The sequence below is a fragment of the Canis lupus genome, chromosome 5 (assembly GCF_011100685.1).
Source record: "Canis lupus familiaris isolate Mischka breed German Shepherd chromosome 5, alternate assembly UU_Cfam_GSD_1.0, whole genome shotgun sequence".
Lineage (NCBI taxonomy): Eukaryota > Metazoa > Chordata > Mammalia > Carnivora > Canidae > Canis > Canis lupus.
In genome coordinates, this window is record NC_049226.1 from 32,540,445 (window position 1) to 32,563,069 (window position 22,625).

General features: G+C 59.0%; 4 protein-coding genes across 8 annotated transcripts in view; 2 read left to right on the forward strand and 2 right to left on the reverse strand.

Moving 5' to 3' along the window:
* The window catches only part of PLSCR3 (phospholipid scramblase 3), a 40,122-nt gene that overhangs the window by 7,069 nt on the left and 10,428 nt on the right, over positions 1-22,625 (reverse strand). The gene's annotated exons all lie outside the window — the stretch shown is intronic.
* Positions 3,068-4,183, reverse strand: TMEM256 (transmembrane protein 256). The gene is made up of 4 exons (XM_038536703.1): positions 4,054-4,183; positions 3,732-3,763; positions 3,407-3,487; positions 3,068-3,307 (listed from the first exon to the last, which is right to left on the reverse strand). Exons 1-4 carry the CDS (start codon positions 4,136-4,138, stop codon positions 3,164-3,166), a joined length of 342 nt encoding a protein of 113 aa, XP_038392631.1. The 5' UTR covers positions 4,139-4,183; the 3' UTR covers positions 3,068-3,163.
* NLGN2 (neuroligin 2) lies at positions 4,933-20,038 on the forward strand. Of its 3 annotated transcripts, none has more exons than XM_038536678.1 (8): positions 4,933-5,668; positions 8,139-8,839; positions 12,232-12,282; positions 14,477-14,626; positions 14,800-14,985; positions 15,111-15,303; positions 15,661-16,257; positions 17,021-20,038. In XM_038536678.1, exons 2-8 carry the CDS (start codon positions 8,383-8,385, stop codon positions 17,892-17,894), a joined length of 2,508 nt encoding a protein of 835 aa, XP_038392606.1. In that variant the 5' UTR covers positions 4,933-5,668; positions 8,139-8,382; the 3' UTR covers positions 17,895-20,038. The 3 variants fall into 3 exon arrangements, with proteins under 3 accessions (XP_038392606.1, XP_038392607.1, XP_038392604.1); XM_038536679.1 differs by having other exon boundaries at positions 4,935-5,668; positions 8,707-8,839; XM_038536676.1 differs by lacking the exon at positions 4,933-5,668 and having other exon boundaries at positions 6,988-8,839.
* Positions 20,246-21,907, forward strand: SPEM1 (spermatid maturation 1). 3 transcript variants are annotated; one of them, XM_038536696.1, is made up of 3 exons: positions 20,246-20,390; positions 20,853-20,910; positions 21,118-21,907. In XM_038536696.1, exons 1-3 carry the CDS (start codon positions 20,304-20,306, stop codon positions 21,852-21,854), a joined length of 882 nt encoding a protein of 293 aa, XP_038392624.1. In that variant the 5' UTR covers positions 20,246-20,303; the 3' UTR covers positions 21,855-21,907. The 3 variants fall into 3 exon arrangements, with proteins under 3 accessions (XP_038392624.1, XP_038392622.1, XP_038392621.1); XM_038536694.1 differs by lacking the exon at positions 20,246-20,390 and adding an exon at positions 20,503-20,740; XM_038536693.1 differs by lacking the exon at positions 20,246-20,390 and adding an exon at positions 20,506-20,749.

Genomic DNA, 22,625 nt, shown 5'->3' on the forward strand with positions numbered 1-22,625 from the left:
AAAAAGAAGAGAGCCTAACAAACACCTCAGCCCAAGGCCATCCAGTATTTGGCCTGTCCTTTTGCGCATCTTTCACTACTGCCCCCTCTTGGCCATCAAGCCCAGCCACCAGGAATTCTCTCAGGTCTCAAATGCACCGGGCTCTCTTCTGTTTTCAGGGCTGCCTGGAAAGCTCCTGCCTGCGTCTGGAACATGGCCCTCCCCCTCCACATCACCGCATCCTTCAGGTCCCCCCCAGAACATTCTGCCAACATTGTCGCTGCTACGGGAGTCTGGAGCTTAGTAGGGTGGGATAGAAATCCTAGGTTTGTTTGTTTATTTATTTATTTTATATTTTATTTATTCGTGAGAGGCACAGAGAGAGAGAGAGGCAGAGACACAGGCAGAGGGAGAAGCAGGCTCCACGCAGGGAGCCCAACGTGGGACTCGATCCCAGGACCCCAGGATCACACCCTGGGCCGAAGGCGGCGCTAAACCGCTGAGCCACCGGGGCTGCCCGAAATCCTAGGTTTATTTTTATTTTTTTTTAATTTATTTTTATTTATTTATGATAGTCACACACAGAGAGAGAGAGAGAGGCAGAGACACAGGCAGAGGAAGAAGCAGGCTCCATGCACCGGAAGCCCGATGTGGGATTCGATCCCGGGTCTCCAGGATCGCGCCCTGGGCCAAAGGCAGGCGCCAAACCGCTGCGCCACCCAAGGATCCCTGAAATCCTAGGTTTAAAAGTATGCTGATTGTAAGTAAAGATACGGGGCTTCATGAGATTACCTAAAATTTTTCTCATTTAGAGAAATAGTCATACTTTTTAGAATGCAGACCGTCAGAAAAATTAAGCATTCACCTCCAACAAACCAGATATGCACTTGATGAAACATACACAGAAATGGAAAGTAACAAGGCTGACATTTAAATATATATATATATATTCTAACTTTTTTTCATTAAAATTTGAAAACCATTGATTTAAACTGGGTAGACGAGATGGAAAGTCACCCATTGGATCGGGCAACTAGGACTCCCTAGTGACTTATGAGATCCTTCCAAGGGCGATTATGGCGAAGAGATGGGAAGAAAGATTGGCTAGAGTTGGGGTGCTGAGGACAGCTGAGTCCAGATCTTCCCTGAGCTCCCCAGCTACATGCCTGTATGCATCCCAGGCATTTCAGAAGCAACCCTGCCCAAAACTGCCCTGCACACCTGCCTCCCCCCATATCTTCCCTCAGTTTTTCTTATCTGAGTAATGGTGCCTCCAGCCAGCTGGGGGTACAGACCAGAAGTCTCCTGCTCATTCACCCCTTAAGTCTGATCCATCAGCGGGTCCTATCAGTACTACCTTCAAAGTATATTCTGAATTGGGCCCTTCTGACCACCTCTTCAACCCTAAGCCAAGCCACCACCATCATCTCCTACCTGAGCCTCCTGACTGGTCTCCCCACAGCCATCCTTGCCTTCCTCTGATGCATTCTCCAGGTCTTTGAAATGCATAAAACAGATCCTAGCATGCTTACCTTAACCTTTCAACAAGTTACTGTTGACTTACAGATGAATTCCATGTGCTTAACACTTCCTGCAAAAGCCTACGCTGAGCATCTGGGGCCCTGCATCACTACCCATTGAGCCACACTGGCTTGTTTTGCTTTGGTTTTTATTTTATTTTAATTATTATTTTTTTTTTTTATGATAGTCACAGAGAGAGAGAGAGAGAGAGAGGCAGAGACATAGGCAGCGGGAGAAGCAGGCTCCATGCACCAGGAGCCCGATGTAGGATTCGATCCCAGGTCTCCAGGATCGCGCCCTGGGTCAGAGGCAGGCGCCAAACCGCTGCGCCACCCAGGGATCCCTGCTTTGGTTTTCAAAGAGAGAGAGAGAGAAAATACAAGTAGGCCGAGAGCGGCAGGCAGAAGGAGAGGGAGAAGCGGGCTCTCTGCTGAGCAGAGAGCCCAATGTGGGGGTTAATCCTAGGGTCCTGGGATCTTGACCTGAGCTGAGGGCAGACGCCCAACCAACTGAGCCACCCAGGTGCCCCACACTTTTGCTCTTTCTCCAACTCGCTGGCTTTTCTCCTGCCTCAAGGACTTTGAACTGCTCCTTTATAGCCCATTTGCCAGCTATTCTCTCAGCCTAGATTATGCTTCCCCTCCAACTTTGTATATGCTTGGCTCCAGCTTCAGTGGGACCTCCTCTGGGAGGCCTTCCCATCTAAGGGAGCACACCCCCCCTACCCTCACCATCCATCTGCTTCCCTGTTCTCTTCCTGCAAGCACAAAGCACAACTCATAATGACACATTTGTATGTTGAGTTGTTCGCTTCCACTACTAGATGGGAAACGCCACAGGGAAATGATGGCATCTGCCTTGTTCGCGGTTGAATTTCCTTGTAACATGTGTCTGACACACGATTAACACTTGATGAGCACTGGCTTCATAAAGCACCACCCCCTATATCGCCTCCAGCTCCTTACATGCTGTGGGGGCTCTTCCAGACTGCCGTGCCATCTTTTCTCACTCTCCTGCCTAACTCAGAAATTCCGCCCACACTGAAGATCATGGAGCCCCTTACTCCTCCCTTCCCCACCTCTGTCTCTATTCACAGTTTTCTCCATGCAATAGAGCTCTTTAGAGCTCTTTTAAGGATCGTCTCAAGCACTGTGAAGCATTTCCTGACCCCCCCCATACATGTTGATTTGTCCCTAGATTGAACCCTGAAATATTTTAGAACTAAGGGCACTCCTCTTGTGCTGCCTAGCCTTCACTCTGACTTCTAGGATAAGTTCTCAATAAATTTGTGGACAAAGCTGAAAACCACTACCCTACAGTCATCTTCAAATTCTAGTGGGCGTCAGAACCACATGATGGGCTTTATCAGAACACAGAATCCCAGACTCCAAAGAGCACTTCAGTGAGACTCTGCCTTATTTCCAGCACTCTCTCTGACTCTGCCCATCGATTTAAGAACTTCATAAAAAGTTAACTTGAAGTGAACAGTATCCCCAGAGCCAAGATTCAGTCTTAGGAAAGGGAGCGAGCTCAGAGGTTGACAATCCCTGCCCTTCTTCCTCCAAGATGAACAAAGACTCAAGTTCTTTATTTGCCTTTCTCTTTTAATCCCCTCCTTGCTCCAACTCTCAAAGAAGCACCCAGAAATCAAATACAAGGAAGCTCAAAGAGCCAAGGCCAGCCAACCTAAGATGAGCAGGCTCCCTCCTATAGGGGCCAAAGTCTGGATGCTGGGGTCTCCACTCAGAGCCTGGTAGTAAAAGCTGGTGCAGAATAAGGTGGTTCCAGAGGCTAGCAGTAACCCGGCCTGAAGGATACACAGGGAAGAATACAGGCGAGTAAGAAAAGGGGACCAAAAGGGGGCAAGGCGGGGCTTGACAAAGGTTGGGCGAGGGGGTAGGATTACCAAGAGGGGCTTTCTGCAGTGAGGCACCCCTAACAGGGCCAGGCTGTGTAAGAAGTGGTGTCTGTTGGTCTTGTCAAAGAGCTGTAAGAAAAAAGAGAAAGGTGGGGTGGGGGTGAGGGGTGGGGGTGGGGTGCGGGTGGACTTCCTAAGCAACGCTGGAGCCTAGACCCCGTTCGTCCCCCAGTTGGAGTCCCAGCTGGCCTCGCCCACGGGCACCCACGCTCTGGAGCCCCGCGCCCCGTCCCGCCCCTACTCCTTGCGGCGACCCCGGACTCTGGGCGCCCGGAGCCCCGGGAGCTGGGGAGCCCCAGAGCAGTTACTTCACCTCCTTCCCGTAGGCATCCGGAAACTGGGCGCCTGTGTAAGGAGAAGCAAAGGTTACCAGTCCGAGCGCCCGCCTCCACCGCCCCAACGCCCGACGGGACCCGGGGGCACACCGGAGAGAAGGAACGTCCCCGGGAGGCTTCCGACTGGTGCAAACGCGCATGGGCACTTCTGGAAACCTGACTGGACCCGGCTGGGGGGCTCTAAGAGGGTCAGGGCTCCGAGGGCTGTCTGGCACTTCCCACAGACCCCACCCTTGCACTAGACACCCCCCACCCCGGTCGTCGCAAGCGCAGTGTCCGCGGCGTCCGCAGCCCCCTGACCGTGCGCCCCGTAGGAGGCCAAGCCCAAGGCCCCGGCTCCCGACAAGGCGCCCAAACGGCGGAAAGCTGCCCCAAACCCGGCCATGGCAGCGGACGGTCACGCGCCGGCCCAACACCGCCCAGGTCGCCCAAGACTCAAGCCAATCCCGGCCTCCCATGCAAATAAGGTCCACAGGTGCCCAATCCGGGCCGCGCTCATTTCGGCGTCTAGGTCTTCACTCGGGTACTTGCGCCTTTGTAAAACCTCTGCTGAGTGGCGAGGAGGTCTGGCGGGCGGAGAAAAGACAGCCAATGAGAGGCGGAGGAGCGGAGCAGTAGGGGCGGGGCTGCGAGGCGGGACTAGAGGATTTGCGTCACGGATTGGCCCACTTTCAAAGTTGATCGCTGCTTGGAACACCAACCCCCCCAACCTCCGGCCCATTTCCAAAGATCCCGGTCCCCACTCAAGGTTCCGCCCCTCTCCCCACTGGCTCCTCCTTTACAGCTTGAAACCAGACTCACTCCCTAAAAGAGGCGGCCGCTCGGGGAGCCAAGCCCCATCCACCGCCGGCAAACCCGGCCCACTGTCGAGATGGCTCCTCCCATCGACCCGAGGCCCCGCCTTCTTCACATGATGCCCCGCCCCCTAGAGTTCACCCCCTTCCAAGCCGCCCCCAGCCCACCAACCCCCAGAGCCCGGAGGGTGGGCGACCTCGGGAGGGGGGAGGCCTCCCCCCTGCCCCGGCCGCCCCGGCCGGCTGGCCGTTGGCCTGTCCGCGCCCGCCCCCTTCCACCGGCTCCAATCTCACCACACTCTGGAGGGCGGGCGGGCAGGCGGGTGCGAGCGAGGGGTGTGCGCCGCTCTCTCCGCAGGGGGCGGGGGAGGCGGCCGCGCGGTGACGCGCGGGGCTGCTGCGGCTGCTCCGCCGGCAGATCATCACTCTCGGGCTGGGATGGACGCGGGGCGGGCGGGCCCTGGCGCGCGGAGCCAGGAGTCCGGGCCTCCCGGCTGCTAAGCGGCCCCCGAAGCCTCCCCCTTGCCCCCGGTTCCCCTCCTAGGAGCCCTGCCGACCCCCACTCCGGGGCTCTAGACTCGGCTCCCGCCCTCCTCTGATTCCCTGGACCTCCCCCTCTCGCCCGCCCTCGGGATCGACTAGATCCCTCCCCCTCCCGAGGATTCCGGCTGGATCCCTGCCCCTGCACCGCGGATCCTGCGCTCCCGGGCTCTGGGCCCCTGGGGATTGCTGTAGACACCTCCTCCCGCACCCGATCCCTTAGGATCTTCCGCCTCTACCGCCTTCTGGTCCCTCGAAGCCAGCCCACGGAGCCTGTGGATCCCCAATACAGTCCTTCCTCGTTGCCCCCTCTTCGCTCCGCCGGCCCCACTGCGGGGTTCCCTGTTCTCGATTCCTCCTGACCCCATCCCCTATCTCTCCTTTCCCCGGGGATCGACTGGATCCCGGCCCCGCCCCCCGGGGCTGGGGCGATCCCCCTCCCCCGCCCGGTGAGGCGCTGCGGGCGGGGGCTGGGCCTGCGGGGCCGCGGGGGCTCAGAGGCCGCCGCCCCCCTCCCGAAGCCCGTCTGCCCCCTACTCGGAGCCCTGGATGGAGGCACCACGGCCCCAGGGCTGAGCCAGGTAGGAGCTAAGCCGGGCCGGGTGGAGGGGGGGGGTGCGTGGTGGTCCACTGGGGTCTCCTTTCCCCATCTCTCTCCCTGAGCCTGGTTTCCCCCCAGCCTGCTCTGTCTGCGTGTCTCCGCCTAGGGATGCTCTCGCCGTGTCTCTGCGTCTCGGTCTCTTTGTCTCTGCCTCTCCCCAGCCCATGAATGATCCTTTGAATGGGCCCACAGACCCCGTGTGTTCCCATCTCCCCCTCCCCCTCCTCCTCCCCTTCCTGGCCAAGCCATTCTCCCCACTGCAGGAAGGGGGGGCCTGCGGCCTGAGCCCCCCTCCCTCAATTCTCCCCGGCTGGGGGAGTCAGGCCCCGGGCAGAAACGGGGAGAGCAAGGCAGAGGGATCGGGAGAAGGAGGGGGGAGCAAGATGTGGCAGACAGAGATGGGGAGACAAAATGGGGAGGACAGAGGTAGGAAAGAGGGGAGAGAGAAGGGGCTTAAGGGAGAAGCGTGGGGAAGAGGTTTGGAGGAGAGAGAGAGGAGAGAGAGAGAGAGAGAGAGAGAGAGATGAGGAATGGGCGAGGAGGGAGGTGGAGAAGAGAGATGGAAAAAGACAAGGCAGAAGCCAGAGCAAGCTGGAAGAGGCCGGGAAAGATGCTCTGAGGGAGCGCTATGGAGGGGAGATGGGGGGAGGGCTCCAGTGGGAGGGAAGAAGGGAGAGACGCTGGCAGCCAGGAGGCCAGGGTCCCAAAGTACCTTAAAGGGGGGGAGCAGAGGCAGACCCTGTTAGTAGGAGGGGGAGAGGTGGGGGGCCATGGAAGCCGAACCCAGCCTGGCATGGACAGAGGAGATCCTGAGGGAGCCAGCCCCAAGCCCCCTCCTTCTGATGGGGGAGCAGGAGCTTAAGAGGACCTGAAGAGGGGGAGGGCATGACTGGGTGTGTGTGGTAAGGATTCCTGTGTCCTCATCTCTGGAATAAATTGACACCTGCAGAGAGCCACCCGCGGGCTGGCGCCTGGCTCCGAAAACCCCGCGTCAGCAAACAGCTCTGGCGGCTGGGGGGGGGGGGGGCAGACGGCAGGGGGGCTTGCTGAAATGACCTGGGTGTCTGCCCCTTCGGTCTGATCTTGTCTCTTGTCCTGCCCCTGCTGTCCTGAGCATCCAGGCATCAGAGCAGCGACTGTGGGGGGCTGGCACTGTGGGGGGAAGGAGAGGTAAATAGCTGGGATGGGATGAGAAGAAAGCCGAGGCTTGCCCCCAGGACGTGGGTCAGAATGCCATGCGTGCAGGAGGCATCTGGGGTCCGAGGCTGTTGGAGACTGGCGGGGGGGGGGGTGCGGGGGGCAGCTGGTGGCTGCATCTGATGCCCTCCAAACCCACCTCAGCACCCCTTCTCCCCAGCCAGAGGCCTGGTCACTGGGGCTAGGCTCTGATTGGCCAACAAGGAGCAAGAGGCGGATCTTTTAGGGGTTTTCTATGCCCCAATCTCCCGCTCCCCTCAACACACACATTTCTTTCTCTATGGTAAGGTTGGGGAAAACTCTAGCATTCTGACTCAGGCCTCTGCCCTCCTGCCCGGAATGTACACCATAACCCAGCCAGCCCCTTCCCCTCTTCCTCCAGACCCCCCTCCAGGGTTAAAGCTGCAGCCGGTTGCCGAGGTAACATTGCGGGGCAGCATCCTGTCGCCCGGCAACCGGCTGCAGGATCATGCATCTGTCCCCGGATTTGCCCCTCCAGCAGCATCCCCTCCCTACTCTAGCCCCTGCCTCAAGGCACCTTAAATTCTAATGGAAGAAATGAGGAGGACCTGGAGGGAAGGGGTTCCCCCCTCCCCTGATGCACTGATCCTTAGGGAATGGGCTGTTGCCAGGAGGAAAAGGTGGAAGGCTGTGGTAGTCCCAAGAAAGGCCCGAGTCTGGCCTGGGGTGGGGGTTCAGTGCTGTGAAATTATAGCTCTGGAGTAATTAACACGTATCAACAAACCCGCCACTTCCTGCTAATTAATGACTTGGTATTTTTATTTTCTCTTCCTTGTCTATCTCATCCCTCCCAGAGAGGTGGGAACTGGGACTCCTGAGTCCTGGAGGGGAGCCTGCCTGGGAGGGATAGAGCAGCTGGAAGGGTTGGGGGGACAGGATGCTGGATCTGGGGAGCTGGTCCTCCTTCTCCTCCGGCTCTGTCCTGGACGTCTACCACATCCTGACCCTTTCCCTGGCCTTAAGATGTTTCTATCTGGGTCCCTGCTTTGGGGCTGGGGGTTGCCTGCGGTTTCCGGGATTGGGGGGTTGCCAGGGGACCTGAGGGAGGAAGAAGGGAGGGCAACTTGGTCTGAATTCCAAGTCACTAACCACTTGTCTCTTGTTTCCCCGCTCCCTTCTGTCTGCCCTGTCCGATTCCCCTTCCCTTCTTCCACTTCTCTGTATTTTTCTGTTCGTCTGTCCGTCTGTCTGTCTCTGGCCTACCCTCCTCCTCCTGTCCCTCCTCCCTGCAGGTCGGGCCTACCTTCACCTCCTCCCACTTCCTTCCCCTTCCCCACCCCTTGCCCCCTCCATGGAGAGGAACAGACCCTTTCTCTGTCCAGTCTAACCCAGGTCCCTCCCGGCCCCCCTCCTCCCTCCTTTCCCCCGCCCCCTCCTCCCTACTGGGGCGAGGGGGGGCCTCCCTCCCTCTCCCCCCCTTCTCTCTCTCTCCGAGGGGGGGGGTCCCGGGGAGGGAGGGGGGGTCCCCCGATCAGCATGTGGCTCCTGGCGCTGTGTCTGGTGGGGCTGGCAGGGGCTCAACGGGGGGGAGGGGGTCCCGGTGGCAGCGCCCCGGGCAGCCCAGGCCTGGGCCTCAGCAGCCTCGGGGAGGAACGCTTTCCGGTGGTGAACACGGCCTACGGGCGAGTGCGCGGCGTGCGGCGCGAGCTCAACAACGAGATCCTGGGTCCCGTCGTGCAGTTTTTGGGTGTGCCCTACGCCACGCCACCCCTGGGCGCCCGCCGCTTCCAGCCGCCAGAGGCCCCCGCCTCGTGGCCCGGCGTGCGCAACGCCACCACCCTGCCGCCCGCCTGCCCGCAGAACCTGCACGGCGCGCTGCCTGCAATCATGCTGCCTGTGTGGTTCACCGACAACTTGGAAGCTGCCGCCACCTACGTGCAGAACCAGAGCGAGGACTGCCTGTACCTCAACCTCTACGTGCCCACCGAGGACGGTAAGGGTGCGGGCACTGGGCCGGGCCCCGTGGACACTGCCCACAAACGCACACGCAGACCCCCCAGGCTTCTGCAGGGCCTAGGCCCAGAACCCAGCCTTTGTGGGATGTAGTCCCTCCCAGGGCAGTTTGGGGTCTGCCGGGCAGCCCCAAGGACCTGTCTACAGACTAACACCCCCAGAGAGAGCCGTAGGTACCCAGCTGGGCGTGTAGACCCCCATTCCTGCCAAGGCACACACACGGTGTGGCCCCAAGGGCCACCAGGCACCGGAAGCATCGCTCCTCTGCCTAGACACCTGCTCCAGCCCTGCCCCACCTACCAGCCCCAGGCCTTGGCTTGTCCCCAAGGGACACTTTGGTTCTTCTACACCTGCTGGACAACAGACTCCACCTTTCCTCCAAGTGTGCATGGGCACACTTCCATCTGTCACATTGTGCTCAGGGCACTTCACCTGAGTGTAGCACCTCTTCCTTGGAGAGCTCTGACCCCTAGGCCCCCATGAGCACCCCTGAAGAATCAAGGAAGCTCCCTGTCGAGGGCCCCTCTATTCACAACACAGCACGCCCATCCCCCTGAGGACATCTTCCCTTCAGGAGGCTCAGCAGCCGCTGTCCTTGTAAAGGAGCTCTCCCCAGGTCACTGCCATGGTGCTCACGGCCCCCAGCACACTCCCCCGGAAAGTTCTTCACGAGCCAACCTTCAGCACACAGTATCTTTCAGGGTACCTTCCAGATGTCTACAACAGAGGTACTCAGCAGGACTCCAGCGGGCCCCAAAGCCCAGCCTCATAAATGGCCTCAGGTTATGCTTCTGACACTCCCCATCACTCCCCTAGAACACAACATCTCCACAGAGACCCTCTACTACAGCACCTCCCGCAGGCCATTTTCTGCCAACTGCACACACAGGCCTGGTACCCAGGAATCCCTGTACGCACCCAATACCCACCACACAAGGGCCACTGCACACTGGGAATCTCAACCTCTCAGCACATGGGTCATGTACCCAACCAACCTATGCACGGACCATGTGCTCCATCATCCCATGTATCAAAATTCCCAGTGCCTCTGAAATTGTGTACCCTCTCACCACATAGACCCATGCTCCCCAGTGTCCATAGATATATATTGTGTGTCCTAGTAACACCCAGAGACCTTTGCCTCAATAATGCCTGCACGTGGCCACTCATACCACAGTACCCAACACCCTCAACGCTTCCCAAGCATCACTTACCCAACTCTACCTGGAGATCACCTGTATCATAGCCCATGCTGTGACAACACACCTAGCAACCCTACACCCAACCCGCAGATCAAGTATGCTAACGCCTCACTCCCAGCACCTCCCGTTCCAACCATCCACCCTCTCTTCCCCATACCAGCCATGCACCCTAACACAGTAATACCCCTCCCATGGAAACCATGCCTCCTAGCAACTCCTGCCCACAACACACAGAAGTAGCATCCACTCCAATCCTATCCAGATTCCAAGCACCCCAGTAGACTATTTACTCCGTTACACTCCACACGGCCTCCCCAGTACCACCATACCCTCCAGGTGAGAGCCATCCACTCCACATCCCCCTGCCCTCTCATGGGCCACCTACCCCAACAGCCTGCGCTTCATAATGGCAGGTGAATCACTCACCCCAGGGACTCCACACAGACTGTCCATCACTATGCTCTCCACTTATGGGCTCTCCACCCACCCTCCCACCTCCATGTAGGCTCTCCATGCCTGTGTCCCCCTCAGGGGGCTATCTCCTCGCCCCTCATGTTCATGTGGAACATCCTCCCAGGACCTCCCAGGATGTTCATGTGGAACATCCTCCCAGGACTTCCCCCTAGCGGGCTGTCCGGCCCAACACCTCCACACACAATGTCCACCCTGCCCCCGCACCACCTATGCCCACACCTTCTATATTTTTAACCATCGCTTATCACAGACCTGCTTGGGGCCTGACACGTTCAGGTGATCTCACTGAATCTTCACACCAGCTCTGCAAGGAAGAGGTTGACTCAGGCGGGCACGTGTGCATACACGCACACGTGTGCATGCACGTGCACACACACACACACACACACACACAAATATTCTCACGCTCACCGCATGCCCTGCTGACTTCATCCCCATTCCTATCTTGTTGTAGAGAACAGACCCTAATCCTAATGGTCCCTTGGGGCTATCCTCACCAGTTGGGAGAAGCCTGGCAGAGGCTGGCCTGGGCCTTGCCAACCCATCCCTCCCCATGCCAGTGAGAGAAACCAATCTGCAGCAGGGACCTCCTCTGATTTCTGGGTTCCAGAATCGGCCCCTGACCCATTCCCCCTTCTGAGAGAAGCCTGGAACCAAACTCTGAGCCCAGTCCTGGGGCCTCTCCTTGACAACAGGAACAGTTTGTGCCTCCCAGCAGCTCCTGGCACCTTATGTGTCAGCCTCGCTCAAGGCACTGTGTTTCCTGTTCCTTCTTTGTGGACTGAACCCCAAATTGGGGAGGGGGGCTTTTTGGCATTAGAGCAATGTCGGGAAGAGGTGCTCATGCCCCTGGTGGGAAGTTGACCGACCATTTTTGGTGGGGGGAGAGTAGCCATGGGTAGGGGATGAGGTTGGGGGTGCAGAGGGAAGAGGTGGATGGAGGGCAAGACCTGATGACCCCTTTCCCTGCTTCGCCCCACATCGGGGAGGTGGGGTGAGAAGCCAGGCCCCCTGAGTGCGGATGGAAGAGGAATGCTGTCGGGGTGAGAGACTGGGCAGGCGGGCAGGCGGCCCTAGCTGGCCTAGCCCCAGCCCTCCAGTGGGGAGCAGAGGGCCAGCAGGGGCTGTGAGCTGCAGAGCAGAGGGGGGGGGCAGGCAACTCTATCCTACGCTCTGCCCTCCAGATGGGTCCTTTCTGCCCAGCCCCTCCCTCTCAGCCTGGGGGAGCAGGCAGGTACTGGGCTGGCCAAAAGAGGGCCTGCGTGAGTGGTGGCCCTGGTGGCACAGCTGGCCTTGGTCTCCCTAGGGCTCAGGGTGGGCCTCCCCTCCCCTCCCACCCAACTTCTAACACCGTTTCATTTCCAGCAATTAGCAAACACTTCGACAAGCCAAGCCAATATGTCTTAAAACAGGCCTCAGCCCACTCAGGCACCCCATCCCCCCAAAACCAGCCTTTTCTTTGGGGCATGACTTTTTCCGGGGAGGGGAACAAATTTGGGTTGTAGAAACGTTTTTCTCTTTTCTTGGTTTCTTTTTCTTGCAAACAAATTTTGCTTTTTTTGGCTTATTTTTTCTGCCCTCCACCCTCCCCTTTTCTGCTTCCTGTCCTCCCCTCCCCATCCACCACCTCTCCCCCGACCCCCATCTTTCCCCACAAAATTGTCCTTTTTTCTCTGTTTTGTGTTCCCGGTCTTAGGTCCGCTCACAAAAAAACGTGACGAGGCGACGCTCAATCCGCCAGACACAGGTAGATTTAAAAATCCCGCTGCTGCATGTGGTTGCTGATAAAGAGGATGCTCACGGCCCTGCCCCTAACTAAATGCCCCCCCGCAGCTCTCAAGGCCCCCCTCAGTTGTTCTCCCAACTAAAAACGAAAAAGAAAAGAAAAGAAAAATTTGTACTAATTGGAAAAAATAATTATGAAAACTTCAAAACTTCAAATGAAATTCGAACACAATGTTGGACCCACTAGCAAACCTACAAGAAAAGCTAAACATGGCCAAAAATATAAGTGAGAAAAGAAATTGGAAATGTCCGAGAAAAAACAAAACAAAACAAAACAAAAACCACAAACACCAAAGAATTGGATAAAATGTTTAGAGTTTGACAGCAATTTGGACTGTTTGGAAACTTGCGAAATGTAACATTTGAAACAAACAAACAAACAAACAAAACCAAACAACTTTAATTCGGAGCAAAACTACATTCGAAAAAAGTATCTTAAGTTGGCAAATTGATGACCTAATTGAAACATCAGAAACAAACCTGCTACAATTTCAAAAGCCTGTCAGATGCAGAAAACACAAACATTTGGAGCAAATGAAAGAATTCGGAAATTTTTGAACACAGGGCCCAATATCTTGAAGTTTCACCACAAAATTTTGAAAAACAAAAAAATAAATGCAAAGAACTTTTTTCTTTTTTTTCTTTTTTTTCCAAAAAAAACAAAAAAAATACAAAACAAAACAAAACACGGATCTTTTTGGTTTTTGGTTTTTTTGTTTTTGGTTTTTTCTTTTCTTGTTGAATCTGCCCCGAGAGCTTCTGGCTTTTTGGTTGTTGTTGGGTTTTTTTTTTTTTTTTCCTTTCTTTCTTCTTTCTTGATCCTGTTTTTTGTTGTTGGTTTTGAATTCTTGGTGCCGGGGGTCCCCTCCCTGCTCCTTCCCTTTCCGACCCCTCCTCCCCCCACACCGGGAGTGGAGGTGCTGGGTGGGGAGGAGTGGGGAGAAGTAAGGAGGCAAAAGGAGAGCCTGGGAGGGAGGAGACTCCGGCCTGAGTCTGGCTGGAAGGCCACCAGAGGTTCGGAAACCAGGGGAAGAGCAGGATTCTGAGAGGACACAGAGAGGGCGGAGCCCACCAAGTGGAGGGAGGTGGCAGAGAAGGTCCTAAGAGACTAGAGGCTGCAAGCTGCCTGCAGGGGTGGAGGCGAGTGTCTTAGTGTCCTGTGGGCTCACCCAGCAGGCAGGCAGGAGAAAAGTTTCTAGTGGGAGGAAGGGAGGCAAGCAGAGCCGTTGGGGACTGGCCGTGGAGGCCTAGGCCTGGCTCTGGTTTGTTGAATGCTCAGGCTAGTCAGAGATTGCAAGTGTCAAGGAAGAGGAGGGGCAGTGGGCCATGGGTGACCCCAGCCCTGCACCATGGCTGAATCATGGAGGGCTGTAACAAAGGGTACTGGCCTTGGGGACCCTGGCAAGCCCACTCAGACTCCCACCCTCTTCCGGAATCTGACTCCTCAGTGGCAGTGATTAATGGGATCCTTTTGGGACATGGCAAGAGGGGCGCCCAGTGCAGGGTCAGGCCAGTTTGGGGGGGTGGGTCTGTGACTAAAGAACTGTACCCTGGCTTTATCAAGCAGGCTCTTTCCCACCCTGCCTCCTCCTGCCACAGTAATTAGGCTGGGGGTTGCCATGGTAACTGGGGAGGTGACCTAGAAAGGAATTAGGGCGGGGAGGAGACCAAGCCCCCAGGGACCCTAGGCTGGCACCCCCTCACCCACAGACCAGGCTACCACATGGACCTGAGACCCAAGTCTGAGGAACTGTCTGGACCCTTCCAGCATCTCTAGCACTAGTGCCAGCGTTGGGAGTTTGCTCTACCTAGGAGCAGGAAGGAGATTTGCTGTGTGTGTGTGGGGAGGGGGTCCCCTGGATCCAGCAGATGCCCTGGGGAGGGTCCCCCCCACCTCTAGCTTCTTGGAAGGTCTGTCTGGCATTTGAGGAAGTGCCGTGGGGCAGGCCAGCAGGAGGTGGAGTGGGGCCTTTGGCCAGGGCTAGATGGGGAGGGAGGGAGGGGAATCCGGTCTTGCCCCCCAGGGACGGGAGTGACATGTCCCCTGAGCTCCAGGCTGGTCCTCCACAGGCCTGGGAGCTGGGTGGTGCTGCTTCTGGTCTGACTATATTCTTGTCCCCTGACCCTGGCCCACCGCCCACCCCCTCCCCACGCAGATATCCGGGACTCGGGGAAGAAGCCCGTGATGCTGTTTCTCCACGGCGGCTCCTACATGGAGGGCACCGGGAACATGTTCGATGGCTCCGTCCTGGCCGCCTATGGCAACGTCATTGTAGCCACGCTCAACTACCGGCTTGGGGTGCTCGGTGAGGGTGGGCCGCCAACCCTCGGGGCTGGAGCCTGGGAGGGGGCCCTGGGGGGTGGTGTTCCTCCAGATCCAGCAGAAGCAGAATGGCTTCTGGGCTGCACTGAGCTGCCCAGAAAGGGGGCGAGGGTGCTCTGACCCCCCCAGGAAGCCCCTTCCCTTGTCTGCTTCCAGGCTTTCTCAGCACCGGGGACCAGGCTGCAAAAGGCAACTATGGACTCCTAGACCAGATCCAGGCACTGCGATGGCTCAGTGAAAACATTGCCCACTTCGGGGGTGACCCTGAGCGCATCACCATCTTTGGATCTGGGGCAGGGGCTTCCTGTGTCAACCTTCTGATCCTCTCTCACCATTCGGAAGGTACCTGCGACCCCTCAGCCTGCCCCTCCTCCCATCCCCTTTCCCACACTCTGGCCCTTCCCAGGTCCCTCTTCCCACCTTGGGCTAACGATGTGGCCCTACCTGAGGCCTGCCTGTCCTGCCAGGCTTGTTCCAGAAGGCCATCGCCCAGAGCGGCACTGCCATTTCCAGTTGGTCTGTCAACTACCAGCCGCTCAAGTACACGCGCCTGCTGGCGGCCAAAGTGGGCTGCGACCGCGAGGACAGCACCGAAGCTGTGGAGTGTCTGCGCCGGAAGCCCTCCCGGGAGCTGGTGGACCAGGATGTACAGCCCGCCCGGTATGGGGGTGGGAGAGGGCTGGGGCCAGGCCTTCCCTTCCCTTGCTGGTTCCCAGGAGGTTAATGGGGAGAGGTGCCCACAGGCATTCCGCTTGGTAAGGAGATGTGAGCTTTGGGTCCCTCTGCCAGCCCTGCCTCCTCCTCTGGGAAGCCTTCCCTAAGTGGAGGTGCCCAGACAGAGTGCACGCAGGTGCCACAGAGCGCTTTTGGGAAGACTTCCCGGGAGGCCAGGTGCCCTGAGGACTCAGGAGATTTTACCGAGGGGTGCGAAGGGTCTTCTGAGCAGAAGGCCAGGCAGGCCATGCACTGAGAGGAGGCTGGGGAGCAGGTGCTGAGACCCTGACCCCTTTTCCCCAGTTACCACATCGCCTTTGGGCCCGTGGTGGATGGTGACGTCGTCCCCGATGACCCCGAGATCCTCATGCAGCAGGGAGAGTTCCTCAACTATGACATGCTTATTGGCGTCAACCAAGGAGAAGGCCTCAAGTTCGTGGAGGACTCCGCAGAGAGTGAGGACGGCGTGTCTGCCAGCGCCTTTGACTTTACAGTCTCCAACTTTGTGGACAACCTGTATGGCTACCCTGAGGGCAAGGATGTGCTTCGGGAGACCATCAAGTTCATGTACACGGACTGGGCTGACCGGGACAATGGCGAGATGCGAAGAAAGACCCTGCTGGCGCTCTTTACAGACCACCAGTGGGTGGCACCAGCTGTGGCCACCGCCAAGCTGCACGCTGACTACCAGTCCCCTGTCTACTTTTATACCTTCTACCACCACTGCCAGGCTGAGGGCCGGCCCGAGTGGGCAGACGCAGCACACGGGGACGAGCTACCCTATGTCTTTGGTGTGCCCATGGTGGGTGCCACCGACCTCTTCCCCTGCAACTTCTCCAAGAATGACGTCATGCTCAGCGCTGTGGTCATGACCTACTGGACCAACTTCGCCAAGACTGGGTGAGGGCGGCCGGTGGGGCTGGGTGGGCCCCTCCACCTGCAGGCCAAGGCACACACCCCCTCCATGCTCAGTGCCCCGTCTCTCACTCCTCATAGTCACTCCTCCATCATTGCCTTGTTGACCCAGATACCTGCTGGACACCTTCTCTGTGCCAGGCACTGAGCTTCCTGTTGGAGATTCAGCAGAGTCAGATCCTAGGGGCCCATCCTTGTTGGGGGAGGGGTGCTCCCTGGGTAGCTTTGGCTCCAGGTCTGTCTCTCCTGCCCTCCTCCCTCCCCTGTCTCTCCTGGCACTCTGCTCTGCATCTGATGCTCTGGGCTGTGTATCTGTGAGGATTTGTGTCTGTGTCTCTGTCCCTCTCTCTACATCTCTCTCTTCAAATCCACTGATGTCTCTGCCTTTCCCTTGACTCTTGCCCGGGTGTCTGCTTTTCTCTTGCTAGTCTCCCCCTGACTGTCTCTGTCCTTTGTTTCTTTGTTCCTAAATGTGTCTATCTCACTCAGTCTCAGAGGCGGCCTCTCTCACCGGGTATCTCTCTGCCTCTCTCTATGCCTCCGTCATCCCTGCCCATCTCTGCCCCTCTGCCCTCATCTCTGCCTATCTCTGCCCCTCTGCCCTCATCCCTGCCTGCCTCTGGCAGTTTCTCCCTCTCTCGCTCTCGCTCTCGCTCGCTCTCTCTCGGGCCTCCCTTCTGTGGGTCTCCCTACCCTCCCGCGGAGCCTTCCCCTCACTCCACCTTTCCCCACCCTCCTGTGCCCGCAGCGACCCCAACCAGCCAGTGCCGCAGGACACCAAGTTCATCCACACCAAGCCCAACCGCTTCGAGGAGGTGGTGTGGAGCAAGTTCAACAGCAAGGAGAAGCAGTACCTGCACATTGGCCTGAAGCCCCGCGTGCGCGACAACTACCGCGCCAACAAGGTGGCCTTCTGGCTGGAGCTGGTGCCGCACCTGCACAACCTGCACACGGAGCTCTTCACCACCACCACGCGCCTGCCGCCCTACGCCACGCGCTGGCCGCCGCGCCCGCCCCCCGGCGCCTCGGGCACCCGCCGGCCCCCGCCGCCCGCCACGCTGCCGCCCGAGCCCGAGCCCGAACCGGGCCCGCGGGCCTACGACCGCTTCCCCGGGGACTCCCGGGACTACTCCACCGAGCTCAGCGTCACGGTGGCGGTGGGCGCCTCGCTGCTCTTCCTCAACATCCTGGCCTTCGCCGCGCTCTACTACAAGCGGGACCGGCGGCAGGAGCTGCGGTGCCGGCGGCTCAGCCCCCCGGGGGGCTCGGGCTCGGGAGTGCCGGCCGGGGGCCCCCTGCTGCCTGCCGCGGGCCGGGAGCTGCCGCCCGAGGAGGAGCTGGTGTCGCTGCAGCTGAAGCGCGCGGGGGGCGTCGGGGCGGACCCCGCCGAGGCCCTGCGCCCCGCCTGCCCGCCCGACTACACGCTGGCCCTGCGCCGGGCTCCGGACGACGTGCCTCTGCTGGCCCCCGGGGCGCTGACCCTGCTGCCCAGTGGCCTGGGGCCGCCGCCGCCGCCGCCGCCCCCCTCCCTGCACCCCTTCGGGCCCTTCCCGCCGCCGCCCCCCACCGCCGCGGGCCACAACAACACGCTCCCGCACCCCCACTCCACCACTCGGGTATAGGGGGCGGCGTGGGGGCGGGGGCCCTCCTCCGCAGCCCCCTGCCCCCCCACCGCGCCCCCAGCCAGCGGGCGGTGGCCGCTCGGAAGTCAGGGAGGAGGACTGGCCGCAGGCTCCTCGCCACCGCGCTGGACGTGTCACCCCGCGGTGTGGCCCCGGTGGCGAGGGGCGCCAGGTGGACACGGGCGTCCTCACCACCACGGGTGTCTTTCCCATGCCCAGAGGCCCGTTCTCTTCTTTGGACCTGGGCCTTGGAACAACTGGGGGGCACTCGGTCCCCTCCACTGGGACACCAGTCTTGGGTGTGTGGCAGCGTGGAGGTGTGCTTTCTCACAAGGGGGTGTGTTTTCCCATGTGCAGGGTGAGGTTTTTTTTTTGCCCCCCTGGACACATGTTGGCCCCCTCAAAGAATTTCTGCGGGGATTTGTACCCCAGACCCCTGTTCCCTCATGCCTTCTCTCACCTCCTCCCCCTCCCACACCCCATGGAGACCCTGGAAGTGGCGTAGTTGGCGGACAGTGACCCTGGGCCACCAGACGACACAGGGTGGTGCCTGGGAAGGTAGCGAGGAAATCAGCCGTCCCCCCCCTCCCGCTCAGAGCCCCCTGCCCCCTCTGCCCCCAGCGAAGCATGTTTATCCCCCGTGGCCCATGTCAGATGAAGCACGTCCTCTGGGTAGGCTTCGCCTCCCACAGATGACAGACAAGACAGACAGACACAGATTCCCTGCCGGGTGGGGGGAAGGGAGGAGATCCGTGCATCCCTGTGCAGCCTGGGAACGTGTTGTCTCGTGGGTCCAGGACACACTCTGAGTGCAAACATGTTCTTGTGTGTGGATGAGTGTTTTCCCCCATGAAGACGGTCCCTTCCTCTCTAGCACTTCCAGGCAGCCCCAGGCCTGAGGCCTAGCACTTAGATCCTCCTCACCCAGCAGGTGGGAACAGACTTGAAGAAGCTGGGAGGGGTGCCCCTCTCTTCCCCCAAGAGATGCCAAGTTGGGGGGTGTGGTGTGCCACCCACAGAGGCCATGCATGCTTGACCAAAGCCCTCACTGGGGTCTAAGGACAGCCTTTCCTTCAGTTCTCAGACCATTGTTCATCCGTGCCAAACTGGGTCAGGTGGGTTTGAGGGGTGTGGGGGGGTGGAAGACCCCCCAGATGTGCCAAGGATTCTCCAGTCCTGGGCCAGGGCAGGTAAATGTAGGGACAGGTGGGATACCAGGGAGGCAAGTGGCAGTGAAAGGGGGTCCTGCTTGTGTCTCTCCTTCGTCCACGGTGTCTCACTCCTCCCGTCTCTGCCTCAGTGTCCCTCTTCCCATGTCTGTCTCCCTCTTCTCAATGTGAGAACGCCTTCTCCCCTCAGCCCCCCGTTCCCTGCCTGGACCCTGCCGGGCCCCCTTCCCTCAGCTGCCTGAGCTCAAGGAAAGAGGCATGGAGGGCACAGGGCAGGCGCAGGGGAGGAGGCAGGGGGTACAAAGGCTTCTCAGGACAGGTTGGGGAATGAGGTCAGCTGTGCCAAGGAACAGGTGGCGGGGGCGGCGGGAGACGGGGCTCCGGTGGACAGCAGCAGGGACAGTTTGAAAGGACATGTGTGAGGTGACTGTCCGGAGAGGACACCGCCCGAGGAGAAAGGGTCTGGGCCTCTGGGGAGAAGGATGATGTCAGGAAGGGTTTTAAGGGACACCAGTGAGGGAGTGTCCTCTTCTGCTGGTGTTTTGTGAGTTTGTTAGTGCCAAACTGGAGTAGGGGGTGGGGTGCTGTCTTCCACTGACACCCAGATCCAGAATCCCTGGTCTTGGCTCCCCAGAACTCTGCCTCCTGTCCCTTCTGCCACCTACCCCCACAGAAACTTAATTCTTTTCTGACCCCTTCCCTTGCCTGGTCTAGCTCCTCTCCAAACAGCCATGCCCTCTAAATGCTAGAGACCTGGGCCCTGAACCCTGTAGACAGATGCCCCCCAAACTGGGGCATGGGAGGGGGGCTGGGGGACCCCATGATTCAGCCACGGACTCCAATGCCCAGCCCCTCTCCCCAGAACAATCCCCTGACAATCCCATGTCCCTAACCCCAACCCGTTGCGGCTCTGTACACATTTTTAAACCTGGCAAAAGATGAAGAGAATATTGTAAATATAAAAATTTAACTGTTGGCTTGTGCCTGCTGTGATGGGGGTGGCGTAGGGGTGAGTGGAAGGGGAGTGGGGGGGCTCCGAGAAATGAGTCTTTGGGCCACTCCAGCCAGTGAGGAGAGGGAGGTGATCTGAGCCTGCAGCCCATTTTGGGAGCTGCTTAGAGCTCCGAGAGAAAGGGGGGAATGGATGCTGGGGTCAGGTTGCCACGGTAGCAGTGTCGTGTGGGAAGTTCTGATCAGGGCCCAGGTGTGTGCTGGGGCCTGAGCCCAGTGCGGAGAAGGAATGGGCTGGGACTCATGGGGGCCAACAAACAGGCCATGGGGCTCATGGGCTAATCCAAGTGACTGGCTTACAGGACAGGCATTCGAGGTGAAGGGCTGAGCCTCTGCCAAGGCCTGGGCCCAGGCTGGAGGGTCATCCACTGGGGCCCAAGACTCTGCCTCTTGGCACATTGTGAGGGAGAACCCCGGCATCATTGTGACCCGCTTGCCCCCAGGAGTCTCTGGGACAGGCAGGCAGACTCGTGAATATTGTGTGCAGTGTGGGATGGGGGCCTAGGGGCCCCGGTGGCCCTAGGGACCCCCATGGCCATGGCTGAGCGGCCACGGCCCGGGTGGGCCTCATATCACAGCTCCAACACCAACAACTGTCAGGATCTGGGCAACTCCATCCTGTTGCTGCTGGGCCTCATCATCTGCATTAACATTAGCATCAATATGGTGACGCTGGTCAGGGTGGGGTCAGGCGGGAGGGTGCTGGCCAGATGGCGGCGGTGGCGGGAGGCCTGGTGGCCAGGGCCGGCCCAGGGTCATTGTGTCCTCCCTCACCTAGCTCTGGCGCAGACTCCGTGGCTTCTTACACCAAGTGTTCCATATTGTTTATGAGAAAGGTAAGTGGGGGGCCAGGAACACCAGAGAGGCAGAAACCAGGCCAGGCCATCTAGCCCTGACCCTGAGCTAGCCCCTTCCCCTCCCGCTCTCCCCTCTCAGACACCATAGTGCTGCAGCATCTCCCCCGCCCACACCTGGCACCCTACCCCTCCATCCCTGTAGGAGCCAGCCTCCCTTCCAGCCTCTCGCCTCTCCTTGATCTGCAGAAGCTTCTAAGTCATCCTCACCTGGGAAGCAGACCCAGCCTCCGAAGCAGAGCACCCCTGCAGTCCACCTTCGATGCACCATGGACCCCGTGAAAATGACTGTGACTCCCCCACCCACTCACCGCCACCGTCACCGAGGCTCTTCAGGCCGCCGCGCCCACCGCCCGGTAGCCTGGGCCCCTGACACTGACGACGAGGAGAAGCCCCCACATCAGCACTCTGCAGTCTGCTCCCACAACTGGGATCACCCCACAGACTGGGAAGGCTTCCAGTCCACAAAGGGCTTCTGGGGCCCCTGGCCCCAGGATGCTGTGGAGCCCGCTCCCCAGACCATTCGCTTCCAGCAGACCATAGAAGGCAGGCCCCTGAAAGGCGAGATGCAGTCAGAGATGGGCCTAGAGGCCTATGTGTACCCTGTGAATCCCCCGCCCCCAAGCCCTCAGACGCTGAGCCACAAGAACAGCGGAGCGGGGCCCAGGGCCCAAGCCGAGCAGGAGCAATGCGCCCCTGCCCCTCCTGCCCCACCGCCTGCCCGGGGCCCAGCAATCGTCCCTGACATCCCCCGGTGCCGCTCCTCGGGCCGTGTAGTGTACGATGCCCGTGATGTGAGGCGGCGGCTCCAGGAGCTGACCCGAGAGGTGGAGGCCCTGTCTCACTGTTACCCCCTGGGCTCCAGATCCAGCAATGCTGAGGAGACAGGCAAGGACTGGGTGTACCGTTCCCTGACAGAGAGGTGACTGGGACGACAATAAAAGGAAGAGAGAAAAATAAAAAAATAAAAAAAATAAAAAAAAAAGGAAGAAAGGAGGTGGTTTGTGGTGGTGTGGGGGATGCCAGGGCCCACACAGCATCAGGGAGCCCCAGTTGCCAAGAGAAGGATCCCTCTGGCAACGGGGCCTCCAGGGCCCTCAGAACCCTCATCAACCTCTCAGCTGTCCCGAGCTCATAGCCCCTTCTGGGTCCCGAGGTTCCCACCTGGCACTCTCATGTTTTCTTACATGCCTGGAGCAGCCCCACACTCAAATCCTTTTCCAGATACTCAGGCAGACCTGCGCTAGAACAGAGATCCCAGCATCCCCGTGGTCCTAGCCCCTTGGTGGCCCGGTTTCGGTCAGAGCCCGGGGTTGGGCTGCAGCCACAAGGCGTGGTGTGCTTCTCCACTAAGCCCTGGTTTCTTTGAGGGGGGCTAGTGGAGTGTGAGGGCATCCAGGCCCTCGCAATTCCCCAGTCCAGGGCCCATGAGCAGGTACAGGGTCGGAGCAGAGGAGCAAACCCCAAGCACATCCTCAAGGGCTTCCCTCTGTGACTTCAACTCCTCTGATTAGTACCTGCCTGTCACCAATGAGGAGACTAAGGCTCAGAGAAAGCAAGTGACTTATTCGTGGTCACAGAGACACCAGGCATCAGCTTCATGGTCTCAGATGCTCTGGGCACTGAGTCAGCTCGGCCCATCAGACTCCTCACCTTCCTCAGTCTGCCGTGTGAACTCATCAGAATATTCCGTCCAT